General features: G+C 41.3%; 1 protein-coding gene across 13 annotated transcripts in view; it reads left to right on the top strand.

Moving 5' to 3' along the window:
• Positions 1-12,351, top strand: part of dst (dystonin) — a 103,543-nt gene that overhangs the window by 37,492 nt on the left and 53,700 nt on the right. For all 13 annotated transcript variants that reach the window (XM_071480848.1, XM_071480841.1, XM_071480840.1 and 10 more), the window contains 21 exons: positions 1,148-1,241; positions 1,334-1,488; positions 1,576-2,044; positions 2,141-2,269; positions 2,452-2,529; positions 2,646-2,807; positions 3,141-3,245; positions 3,447-3,542; positions 3,621-3,746; positions 3,839-3,991; positions 4,098-4,252; positions 4,392-4,518; positions 4,640-4,823; positions 5,531-5,688; positions 5,776-5,954; positions 6,040-6,178; positions 6,272-6,465; positions 6,584-6,746; positions 6,833-6,916; positions 7,145-7,252; positions 7,341-7,439. In XM_071480848.1, coding sequence (XP_071336949.1) covers positions 1,148-1,241; positions 1,334-1,488; positions 1,576-2,044; positions 2,141-2,269; positions 2,452-2,529; positions 2,646-2,807; positions 3,141-3,245; positions 3,447-3,542; positions 3,621-3,746; positions 3,839-3,991; positions 4,098-4,252; positions 4,392-4,518; positions 4,640-4,823; positions 5,531-5,688; positions 5,776-5,954; positions 6,040-6,178; positions 6,272-6,465; positions 6,584-6,746; positions 6,833-6,916; positions 7,145-7,252; positions 7,341-7,439 — 3,157 coding nt within the window. The remainder of the gene's footprint in view (positions 1-1,147; positions 1,242-1,333; positions 1,489-1,575; positions 2,045-2,140; positions 2,270-2,451; positions 2,530-2,645; positions 2,808-3,140; positions 3,246-3,446; positions 3,543-3,620; positions 3,747-3,838; positions 3,992-4,097; positions 4,253-4,391; positions 4,519-4,639; positions 4,824-5,530; positions 5,689-5,775; positions 5,955-6,039; positions 6,179-6,271; positions 6,466-6,583; positions 6,747-6,832; positions 6,917-7,144; positions 7,253-7,340; positions 7,440-12,351) is intronic.

Below are 12,351 nucleotides of genomic sequence, written 5' to 3'. Positions count from 1 at the left end.
ATAGTGTTGCACGTTAGTGTTGTATGAGTGTGATTTTCCTTATTAAAGCTGAAATCCCCTCACTGAACTGTTGCATTCTATGATGAGGTTTATATCAACATATTCATGAGGTGTTGTGCACAGTGTTTGTGGATTAGATTTACTCCAGCCAAAGTGCACAGTTTGTATACGACGAGGTGAAGGAGGAAACAAATGAATCTCCAATCATAAAAAAAACAGTTGTGTTGTGCAATGTTGTGCAGTTCAGGAATAAAATCATGATTGATCTGGTGTGTAGTTACTTTGAAAAGGCAGGAACTTGCAGATGTTAGCAACATGAATAGGGGGATTTCATGTCATGGCCTGCTTGAATAAAGAAGTTTTCTGATATATTAACAGGGCGACAACTTTCTGGCAAGCTCGGTCAAGTTCTTGAACTTTATCTGATGTTCTCTTTCCATCAGTGTTTGCTTGCAGAATGATCTTATTTCTATGGGGTGGATTTGGAACTGGATCTGTTAACAATAGTTTAGACAAGTTTACATCTCCATTCCTGCTTTTGTGGTCTATAAACACATCATATTTACAGCCTAAAAGCTGGGTGTGGTGCAGATTGGCAGAAACTGCAGTTTGGCAGTGCTTCATACAGTCTCAACTCTTATAAAGGAGTACTGTCTCAGCCTGCTATTTAATTTTTATCCCCTGAGGGCAGCATATTATTTCAGGGTGGGATTCGTTTTACACACTCCTTACCTGGCTGTGACACTATAAATATGAGGAGGCTGAAAGTCGCTCTGGCAGTTCAGACTGCGAGTGCTTCGCAGTCAAACTGTAAAGGTGAGGCTGAGGCTGGCATCCTTACAAAGGGATGGTTAGGATGAGAGACAGTGATCGTTTGAGTGGCTGAAGGACGCAGAAGTTGTTGAGCATGTGAAGTAAGATGGCCTGTTTTAGCGGGATCTCGTCTGTTAGCAACAGCAGCTTTGGCTCCAGTGACAGTGTTGTCCTCACTGAGCCTTTACAAATTAACAGCTCGGTCTTTCTCAACAACAGCATTGCCTATGGATCCAGGTGAGGTTACAGTGTGCATGCTTGGCTTCTGTGGGGCACCTGTTTTTATTGAAGTGATAACCTATAATTTGTTTCATCATTTTGGTTTTTTTTTTAGGCTTGAGATGTTACAGCAGATTGCCAACAGGGTCCAGCGGGACTGTGTCAACGGAGAGGATAAGCTGGCATTGGCACGGACAGCCCTACAGTCTGTAAGTTTTGATAGGAGATGTAACAAAATAGCTCTCAGTGTGCACTGTTTGTCTTGAGTTTTCAGTCTCTTTTTTTTTTTTCCTCTGCTAAGGATGCCAAACGTCTTGAGTCTGGAATTCAGTTCCTACATGAAGCTGAGATTGCTGGCTACTTGTTAGAGTGTGAGAATATCCTCAGACAGCAAGTGGTGGACATCCAAATTCTCCTCGATGGGAAATTTCCCTTTGCAGATCAACTAGTCCAAAGGTACAAAGTAGATCCCCTTGCGGAAAAACACGCTGAATTTCCTTATATGTTACGACAGCTCATATTGTTGTTCCTTTTTCGCTGCAGGGTATCAAAACTCCGGGATGACCTTCTAACCCTGAGGGCTGAGTGTTCTTCTGTGTACAGCAAAGGCCGAACCCTGACAACAGAACAAACCAAAATGATGATCTCAGGCATCACACAGAGCCTGAACTCTGGCTTCTCCCAGAACATCAGCACAAACCTGACACCAGCCCTCACTCCTGCACTCACCCCAGGGGGGTTAGGTACCCCTGGGTCCACATTCACCTCAAGCCTTACACCGTGCCTGACCCCGTCCTTGACCCCTGCCTTGACCCCCGGCTTGCAACCCACTTCAGTCCAGAGTTACATGGGGAGCGGTGGTGGCATGGACCCAGGCAGCCTCAGGCATTTGAAACACATGCAGATCCGCAAGCCCTTACTGAAATCCTCACTGGCAGACCCCAACATGACAGAGGAGGAGGTCAACATGAAATATGTTCAGGACCTGCTGAACTGGGTGGAAGAGATGCAGGTGAGCAGCCAGTCTGTAATGTACTGCAGCTATAATTGTAAAATAAGAAAAAATAAACTGAATATGTGATTTTTTTTTTCCTTTTCTCTTTTAAAGGTGCAGCTGGACCGCTCAGAGTGGGGATCTGATCTGCCAAGTGTGGAGATGCATTTGGAGAACCACAAAAGTGTACACAGAGCCATTGAAGAATTTCAGATGAGTCTTAAAGATGCCAAACTGAGTGAAGTAAGGATTGTGGAGTGTCTCTCTGTCTTATAATCTTAGCGGAAACATCAACAGTAATAATAATAATGATCATAATAACATAATCTATAACTCTAATGATGATAATCTGAATTAAATCTTAGTTTCTGAAGAGTAAACTGAACCCCCCCCCCCCAAAAAAAAACACATTTTTCTTTTCTCAGATCCAGATGACCATTCCCCTGAAGCTAACCTATTCAGACAAACTGAACAAGCTAGAAAAGCAGTATGAAAGGCTGCTGGTAAGTTCTCTGTTGAGCTCAAAAGACATAATCTAAAATCTGTGTTGGTATGTAAATGCTATACGTTACTTGTGTGCTTGAAGTATTCTGAATACATGGATGCCTGTTGTTTTCAGAGCTGTTCAAGGGAGCGACAAAGCCACCTGGAAACCCTGCACGACTTTGTGTCACAGGCAACTCAGGAGCTGATCTGGCTGAATGAGAAGGAGGAGGAGGAGGTGGCCTTTGACTGGAGCGATCGCAACAGCAACATCTCCAAGAAGAGAGACTACCATGCTGTAAGCCGATTAAAAGTTTTGTTTTTTTTTTGTTTTTTTTTTGTTGGAACAGTCTTTTAATTGACTGTAATCTGTGAAATCCTCCATGCAGGCGGGATAACAAAGACTTTTTCAGTCAGTTGTTTTGATTGTAGAGGTTTGGCACCGTTTCAGCTGCATTCATTGAAGAAAACAATCATGTCAGTGAAGGGATTTGTCTATGTATTGTGGCTTGAGTGATTAACCTCGTATTCTGCAGTGTGAGGCAGGATATGAATTGTGTGAGAGGATGTGGTGAATGGTCACTTGCCGTGGCTGGATGTCAGAGATACTCAGCTTCATGTCTTTATACAGGACCTGATGAGGGAGCTGGATGAAAAGGAAGACATGATCAAGTCTGTGCAGGACAAGGCAGAACGCCTCATGCTCAAGAACCACCCAGCCAAGCTAACTATTGAAGTAAGCCCTTTTTTTTTTTGTCTCTCTGCTCTCACCTTTGTGGTTGGCATGACAATTACATTTGGACCAGCAGTAGTGTCTCCACCCTGCATTCAGCTGCCACTATGATTAAAAGATTTTAAAGTCCTGTTTCAGCTTGTAATTTTCCAGCTATTACACCTGGATATTATGTGTTTTATTTCTGTGTTGCTTCTCTTCCAGGCGTACAGAGCTGCCATGCAGACACAGTGGAGCTGGATTTTACAGCTCTGCTCATGTGTGGAACAGCATCTCAAGGAGAATGCTGTTTATTTTGAGGTGAGCTGCTGCTTAGTTAATGCAGAAATAGTGCATTTATTAGACGTGGCCATTTTCTCATTCTTGTCCCCCGTGCAGTTTTTCAGTGATGCCAAAGAGTCCATAGATTACCTGAAGAGCCTGCAAGATGCCATTCAAAGGAAATACAGCTGTGATCGAACGAGCAGCCTGCACAGACTGGAGGACCTCATCCAGGAGTCCATGGTAAACTGATGGAAAGATATGAAGAGTGTATGTACACATGTGGAGGTAAATAAGGGAAAGAAACACATTGCATCTGTGTTGTGTGTCCCTAGGATGAGAAAGAGCAACTCCTTCAGTACCGCAGCACTGTAGCTGGTTTAGTGGGCAGGGCCAAAAACATTGTGCAGCTCAGACCCAGGAACCCTGAAAGCCCTGTGAGGTCTTCCCTCCCTGTCAAAGCCATCTGTGATTATCGTCAAATAGAGGTACAGTTCTCTGCATTCCATTGCACCACATTTCATTTCAGTACATTTCAAAGTGTCCATGTCCAAAATCTGTACTGTGTGTGTGTCTCAATCACAACTCTTTCAGATCACCATTTACAAAGATGATGAGTGCGTATTGGCTAATAACTCTCACCGGGCCAAGTGGAAAATCATCAACCCAGCAGGGAACGAGGCCATGGTGCCCTCTGTTTGTTTCACTGTGCCTCCGCCCAACAAAGAGGCTGTTGATATGGCAACAAGGTGAGACGCTATGAATTCATTTGGTGTGTAGAGTTTCCCACACTGCACTTACACTAAAAATAAAGTTGACTCATGAGTTTAAATGCCACTGAAAGCACATTGTGGTGACCATTATTAATGCCTCTTGCTTTTCCTGCAGAACTGAGCAGTTATACCAGAATGTCCTGGCGCTGTGGCACCACTCCCACATCAACATGAAGAGTGTGGTGTCGTGGCATTATCTAATGTCTGATATACGAGCCATTCGCAACTGGAACGTGGCCTCAGTATGTTTGTTTTCCTTTTAAGACCCTTTTCGATAATCAGATTAATTTTTGATGATCATTCAAAGAAAAATGTAAAGTGTGTGTTTATCTTATTTCCACTTTTACTTCTCTAACTATCCAGATAAAGACCATGTTGCCAGGTGAGCATCAGCAGGTCTTGAGCAACCTACAGTCCCACTTCGATGAGTTCCTGGAAGACAGCGAGGAGTCTGAGGTTTTCACCGTGGCAGACTGCGCCCAGCTCGAGAGAGACGTTGTCGCCTGCAAGGAATACTACCAGGAACTGCTCAGATCCGCAGAAAGAGGCAAGGCTCCGATTCCCTGCCTGTCCCTCCCAACAAGGAGCTGCTGGTGTAAACTGAACACAGCACCCCGAGGGAAACACATGGCTCCTTAAGCCTTTTAAGCCTTAAGTCAATTCCTTTTAGAATTATGTTGAGTTTTTTTTTTTTACTGAATTAGGAGGAGTATCTATAGAGATGATTGGCTTTGCTGTGAAGTAAAGCAAACACTGGGATGTTGATAGTATGTGTTCAAGAGTTTTAAATAGGGCGGAATATCTGGAGAAAAAATACAGAATACTTTTTATGTTATGTTGTGATGTTACATAGATCATTGTGGATAAACAGGGACACATTCATATACATAGGTTCCCCTCCCCTTTCCTAAAAAGGTTCCTGTCTTACTAAAGTGATTTCCTTAATTTGTGTATGACTTCACCTCAGCAGTGTAGAAAGTGCCTTTCATTCAGTCTCATTGCAACAGATGCTATAATGATGCCATCTAGTGGTGAACTTGTTACTGTCAGTTCATGTATGAGACTGTGCTGTGCTCAGGATTAACATTGCCTTTGTTTTATCATGTGCAACCGTTAGTCAGTAGTTGTGATTTTCAGATTGAGGCAAACTTTTATATTGGCAGTGTTGAAAAGACACAACAAAATTGTAGTGTCACTGTTTGAAATGTTCTCATGCCAGTGTTCTTACCAAGTATTTTAAATTTTTTGCAACAGAGGAACACGAGGAGTCTGTTTACAACAATTACATCTCAGAAATACGCAACTTCCGCATGCATCTAGAGGCCCATGAAGAACACCTGATCAGGCAAATCCGCACGCCGTTAGAGAGGGACGACCTGGAGCAGAGTCTCCAGCGCATCACAGAGCACGAGGTACACATCTGGGTATCAATAATTAACACATTTAAGAACTGACTGGTGTTGTTATTTCATCATCACTTTCTACATTCCACCTTCCAGAGGAAAACAGCAGAGCTGAATAAACTGAAGGAGGATCTTGATGTCATGAAGGAGAAGTGCGAGCTGTTCCTCAGACAGGCTGCAGGTTCTCCGTCGGTGCCGACGCTTTCGTCCGAACTCACCGTCCTGGTTCAGAGCATGAGCCAAGTGTACTCCATGTCGTCCATTTATATGGACAAGTAAGACATTCCCTTCATTGTCCCCAAGTAATTACACTGGCATTTAGTAGCTGAATTGAAGACACATTCCTTTTTTTTTTTGCAGACTGAAAACAGTGAGCTTAGTGGTGAAGCACAGCCAGAACGCAGAGGCGCTAGTTAAAGCCTACGAATCTAAACTGTATGAGGAAGATGCCATGAACTCTGATGTCAAGTCCATTGAGACTGTCATTTCCACACTTAAGGTAAGGCACTATTTGGATAAAACACTTCGATGACATTGGCAACATTTTCATTTCCTTTTGAGTGATCTTTTTCTTTCTGATTCTCTCTGATAGCAATGGCGGACAGAGATTGACGAGAAGCAGGAGGTTTTCCATGACATGGAGGATGAGCTGCAGAAAGCACGAGTGATCAGTGACCGCATGTTTAAGGCCCACAATGAACGTGACTTTGACCTTGACTGGCACAAGGAGAAAGCTGATCAGCTGAGTGAAAGATGGCAGAACATTCACTCCCAGATCGATAGCAGGTTAGTCGTGGTTTTGTTTTTTTAGATTTTTTTGCACTATAAGAATAAAATTACAACATTTGAGTGCAAGTATTATAAATTTAAGTATTTCTCATTGAGGTTGTCCATTATTTCTCAGGCTTCGGGACCTTGATGGTATCAGCAAATCTCTGAAACACTATAGAGACTCCTACAGTAGTCTTGATGAATGGGTTAGAGAAATGGAAGCAGCACAACTAAAGGCTCAAGAAAACAAACCTGAAGATAGCAAGGCGCTGGCTGAGCTGTTAAACAAACAAAAGGTAGAACAAGACTGAACTTCTTCACACTGAGATAAAGACACTATAAGATGTATAATATATAATTGAAAATTGTCTTTGTTTTTCAGGTCCTTGTTGCTGAAATTGAACAAAAGCAGAGCAGAATGGATGAGTGCCAGAAGTACTCAGAGCAGTACTCATCTGCCATTAAGGTAAATTCATTTATTTCAACTCATTTCAACATTTTTTAAATTTTTGTTTAGCCCCCTTCAGCCTGCAGACCCTAAAGGGATATGCAGATTTTTTTGTGACAATTTCTTACATTTTGTCAGGGTTTTTCTCACAAATAAAAGTAGCTGTTTTGTTGAGATAAAAAAAAAAAAGAAATTGCTATATTTGAGAAAATAACCTTTTAACCTTACACATAAATCTTTTTTTAGGATTATGAACTTCAGCTGATGACCTTCAGAGCGATGGTTGACTCTCAACACAAATCTCCTCTGAAGAAACGGAGGATGCAGAGCTCCTCTGATGCCATTCAGCAGGAGGTAAAGCTGTGATTAAACTTTGGCAGGACACTACTTGTGCTCTATGTAAAGCAAATGCTCAACGACATACTTGTTTTTCTTGTTTAAGTTCATGGATCTGCGAACCCGCTACACTGCTCTTGTGACTCTCATGACGCATTATGTAAAGTTTGCCAGTGAAACACTGAAGAGAACTGAAGAGGAGGAGGTGAGAGATTCGTACTTTCTGCATTTACAGTTGCTTATGCAGCACATTTTCGACTTCTGGCGCTTTGTGGCTGCTGAAATGTGTAATGCCGGTTTAGCTTCACCTTCTTCACCTTTGCATGGTTTGCATCAACATGTTTTACTACCTCACTAAAACACCTACATTATTTTTCCTCATTACCCCTCTTTACTTATTGACTTCCTCCAAAGTTTACAGTCCCGTATATATATATGATCAACTTATCATGAGTGAAGATAATTTGCTTCAAAAACAGTGCATGTCTGCACATAAAGTAACTCCTTATGTCTGGTGATGGGGCCCTGCTGGGAGGAGAAGGCAGCTTTTTTATTCTTTGACAGAAGGTCTTTCTCCTGTCGGCCTTTCTGTGGCAAAATACAGCTTCTCCAGGAGTTTGGGTAGTATTTTGTGTGTATTTTGTCTAGTATTGGTGCTGAGATGTATTCTCACACCTGTTTGCTGAAAACCAAACTGTTACAAGTTTGAGATCAGAGGGAAAAGATGAAGTGATCAAATTTGTAATAAGTGTTATTAAAATGATCTGAAATACATCTGAAATACAAGATCTTGTTGTTAAATGTGGTGAATATTAAAGTTTTCAACCCTCCACAGTATTTTTGGTTAACTTAAAAAAAAAAAATCATGCACTCTTGAAATAACAAATTCCTGGAGAGATTGCTTAATGTTGCTGCAGTGCTCTGGTAAGAAGTAAAACTTTATGTATTTTTTTTTTTTTTACAATTTCTAATTCAATATGAATCAGTGTATGACTTATTTTTTTTGTATTATAGAACAGGAAAGCTTTTGAACGAGCAGAGAATGCAAAAAGGACAGAGAGCATGGAGCTCCAAAAAGCTGCAGGGGAAGTAGAGATTAGTCAACTTAAACAACGGGTCCACGAACAGGAGGTTTTGCTGGCTGAAAGACAAGCACAGCTGGAAAAGTTGGAGGGAGAAGTAGAGGCACAACAGAAGACAATTGATGATCTAAACTTTCAGAAATCACATCTTGAGCACGACGTTCATCAGTATTGCACCAAATTAGAGATAGCGGTCAAAGATAAAGCTACCAGTGAGCAGGAATTAAGTCACACTAAACTGTTAATTGAGCAGTCAGAGGCCAAATGGTCTTTGGCTCAGAGGAAACTAGAAGACCTCTTAAAGAAAACAAATAATGACCCAGATCTTGAAAAACAGGGCACCAAACTTAAGAGAAAAATAAACATGGAGGAAGGTACTGAGGAAGAGTTGCAAAGTCAAGTCCAGGCCAAAGCAAATGATCTGGCTCAGCAGCCTTTAGCATCTGACAGTGAATCAATAGTCGACAGTGAGCCTGAGTCGTCTGCAGTTAGAGAAAATGACAGCATGATGGTGGATGTCCTGCAGCAGAAATTAGAGGAACTAGTCCTGCTCCAGAAAAGAGCAGAAATTGCTGAGGAGAAAGCACAAAGTTATAAAAAGCTGTTGGATGACAGCAATAACAGAGTGAAGAAACTTCAGATGGATATGGAAAGTGAGAGGATCAACATGAGGCAGAAATCAGATGAGCTCCAGCAGGACATACTGAACATGAAGAAATTCATAAATGAGCTTCAAGAGGAAATCAAATCTCTCCATAGAGCAAAGTCCGCACTGGAACAAAACACTTTCTTCCAAAGCACCGAAGTTGAAGGCCTTAAAGAACAGTTGAAGATCACCCAAGGAGAACTGCATAAGAAAAGCTCCTTGGAGCAGGAGAATATTTACAAAATTAACAGCTTAGAAGAAGAGGTAGCTTCCAAACAGGCAGTAATAGATCAGATGAAGTTTAAATGTAATGAGCTGACAAGGATAAATGTTTCATGTGACAGTGATATTAGAGGTCTTCAGATCCAGACAGAGTCATTGGAAAGAGAGAGATTGGTCTCTGAACAAAAGATAAAGTCTTTGAAGAGTGAGATAGAAAGCTGGAAACAGCAACTTCAAACAGCTAAGGAGGAAAATACCTTAAAGAAGAGATCTGAGCAGGCATCCCAACTCAAATGTAGAAACCTTGAAGCAGAACTTCAAAAAAGTGAATTAGTTGTTTCTCAATTGCAAAAGAGAGTAGATGAGTTGAAACAAATACATACGGAGATGGAAAAGAATCTGAAGAACGTAAGAGCTGAACTTGATCAGGTGACAATGGAAACTGAAAGCAAGGATCAGCAAATTAAAATCTTAAAGTCTCAAGTGGATGGCACCAGATCACAGGTCAGAATTATTGAGGAGGAACTACATAAGAAGTCCAAGAACTCCCATGAGCTTCAAATTAAGATACAGGATTACAGTGAGGAGGTGAAGAAAATAACTGAACTGCAGCAGAAAATTAAAGCACTCAATGTAAATATTGCCAATTATGAGAAAGAAATAACAGCACTGAAATCAGAGCAGAACTCAGTGCTTGCTGAGAAGAATTTAGTAAGTCAAAAAGTCCACAGACAAAATGCTGAAATTAATGAGCTGAATGTAATGCTAAAGAAAAGAAGTGCAGAACTGGAAAAAGAATCTGCTGAGAGTCGAAAACATCTGAATAAAGTCAAGGCATTAGAGGATGAGCTTTTCAAACATAAGCACAGTATTAAAGGGCTAACCAGCAGCTCGGAGAAAGTGTCAGAAAATCTAAAGCAGGAGATATATGCTCTTCAGAATGATAAGAGAGCAACAGAAAGGAAAGTGGAGAACTTGAATGATAAACTTTCAGAGATAAGCATTTCCCTACAGCGAACTAAAGATGAATTGGCTAAAGAGACCAAAGAAAGACAAGTCAAAGAATCAAAAATATTGCAGCTGGAGACTGAGCTTCAGAAGCATAAAGTGACTATGAAAGAAATGATTTCTAGTTCTGATAAATCCGGGTCAAATCTACAGAATGAGAATACAATTCTTAGGAGGGAGAAAGCTGAGGCACTAGAGAAAAACATATTATTGGGATCTGAAGTCAGGAAACTAAAAGAAGAACTGCAGCGCACCCAAACAGAAGCAGAGCAAAAACAAAGAGAAATTTCTGTCCTTCAACTGAGGTCCCAGCAGAAGGAAGAACAGTTGGAGAAGTGCAAGAAAATGCTAGAGGAGTTAAAGAGTAAACTAGAACTTCAGAAAGGGGTCTATGAGAGACAGTTGTTGCTTGTAAAGACTGAGATAGAGAAAAAACTAATTTTACTGCACTCTGAAATCAGAAATGACAATGAGAGGTCAAAGCAACAGTCACACAGTGCAGAATTAGCAGAAATGCTCAGCAAGTATTTCAAACTAGATGTTACACAGACAAAAACAGTGCATCAAACCACTGTGGAATCAAAGCAACAAATGGACCAACAGCAGCAGCTGCAGTTAAAAATGGACAAACTGAACCAAGAAAAAACAAAGCTTACCCAAGACTTATCAAATGCAAAATCACAAATTACCCAACTTGAGGAAGACAGACTGAAACTTAGCTCAAAAATAAGTGCTTTGCAAAGCCTCTGTAAAGAACAGTCAATGGAGTCAGCTAAGTCTAAACAGATGTTGACAGATAGTGAGTGGAAACTGAAACTAAAGGAAAATGAAGAGAGATCTCTTCAGGAACAAATAGAGTCATACGTTAAAGAGGTGAAAAGTCTTCAGGAAAAGCTTTTGACGCTGGAGGTCAGGATGAAGACTGAAAACCAGAGGATGAATAGACGGGAAGTCAGTGAAAGTAGTCATCAACATGTGGTAATAATGGAGAAAAAAAATAGTCTTGAAGGACTGAAACAAGTAAAACAAGAGAAAACTGATGTCACTCACAGCCAAAGCCTTGATGATTCAACAACAAAGAAAACTTTGAGTAGTCCTCCTCTACAAAAAGACATGCAAAATGTGACCTTGAAGAGCCAAATCCAACCTGGTGAGCGCATGACTGTGACAACACATGGATACATGGCTCTGTGTGGACTAACAGAGCAACGGCCAAATGAAAGTCATAGCATCACTAAGACAAGAATGTATCAGATCAAAGAAACTTGTGAAACTGTAAACATGTCAGAGAAGAGCTCAACAGACGGTTGTGGAAATCTGAGTGTGATATATTCAACTTCCCAAAAGCTCCCAGAACTCAAAGGCAATGCAAGTATTCAGGACTTAATCAAATTTAGGCTGTTGGATGAAGAGGTTTTGCGGAAGTTTGAGATGGGTCTCATCACAATGGAAGAAGTGCAAGCGTTGCTTGCTCAATACATTGGCAAACCAACTACCATTGCTGGAGTTTATGTGGAATCAAGTAAGAAAAAGATATCCTTCTTAGAAGCTGCTGAAAAGGGCTTCTTAGCAAAGACTTATGCACTTGAGTTTCTTGAGGCCCAGGCTGCAACAGGAAGTCTTACAGATCTGGCCACAGGACAAACACACTCAGTTGTTGAGGCTCTGGAGAAAGGTATTATAGAGACAGGCCTGCAAGATAAACTGATAGAGGCAGAGAAAGCCATCGGTGGCTATATTCATGCTGGCAAAAAGCTGTCTGTGTTTCAGGCAATGGAGGAAAGGATTCTCGATAGATACAAAGGCAAGAAGATCCTTGAAGTCCAGGTTTCGACTGGAGGACTGATCAACCCAGAGACTGGTGTCAGGGTACCAGCAAGCATTGTTGTTGATCAGGGTCTTTTGAGCAAGGAGATTCTACAGAGTCTGTATGATCCAGTCAGTAACCCTAAAGGTTTCCACAATCCTGACACTGGACAGAAAGCATACTACTCTGAAATACTCAAGACATGCCTTTATGACATCGATGGTTGCGTGTTTCTCTTCCCATTTGGGGATAGACATCTAACAAACACCTCTCCCACAAGTTCTCATAGAATGTCTGTTGTCAGCAGCAGTTGTGGCATTGAAATGTCAGCATATGAAGCATTCAAGGGGAA

The sequence above is a fragment of the Trachinotus anak genome, unplaced genomic scaffold (genome assembly GCF_046630095.1).
Source record: "Trachinotus anak isolate AG129_WGS33_773 ecotype Australia unplaced genomic scaffold, CSIRO_AGI_Tana_v1 ptg000007l, whole genome shotgun sequence".
NCBI classification, from domain to species: Eukaryota; Metazoa; Chordata; class Actinopteri; order Carangiformes; family Carangidae; genus Trachinotus; species Trachinotus anak.
The sequence above is the reverse complement of the archived record's forward strand: the minus strand, read 5'-3'. Positions and strand labels throughout refer to the sequence as shown.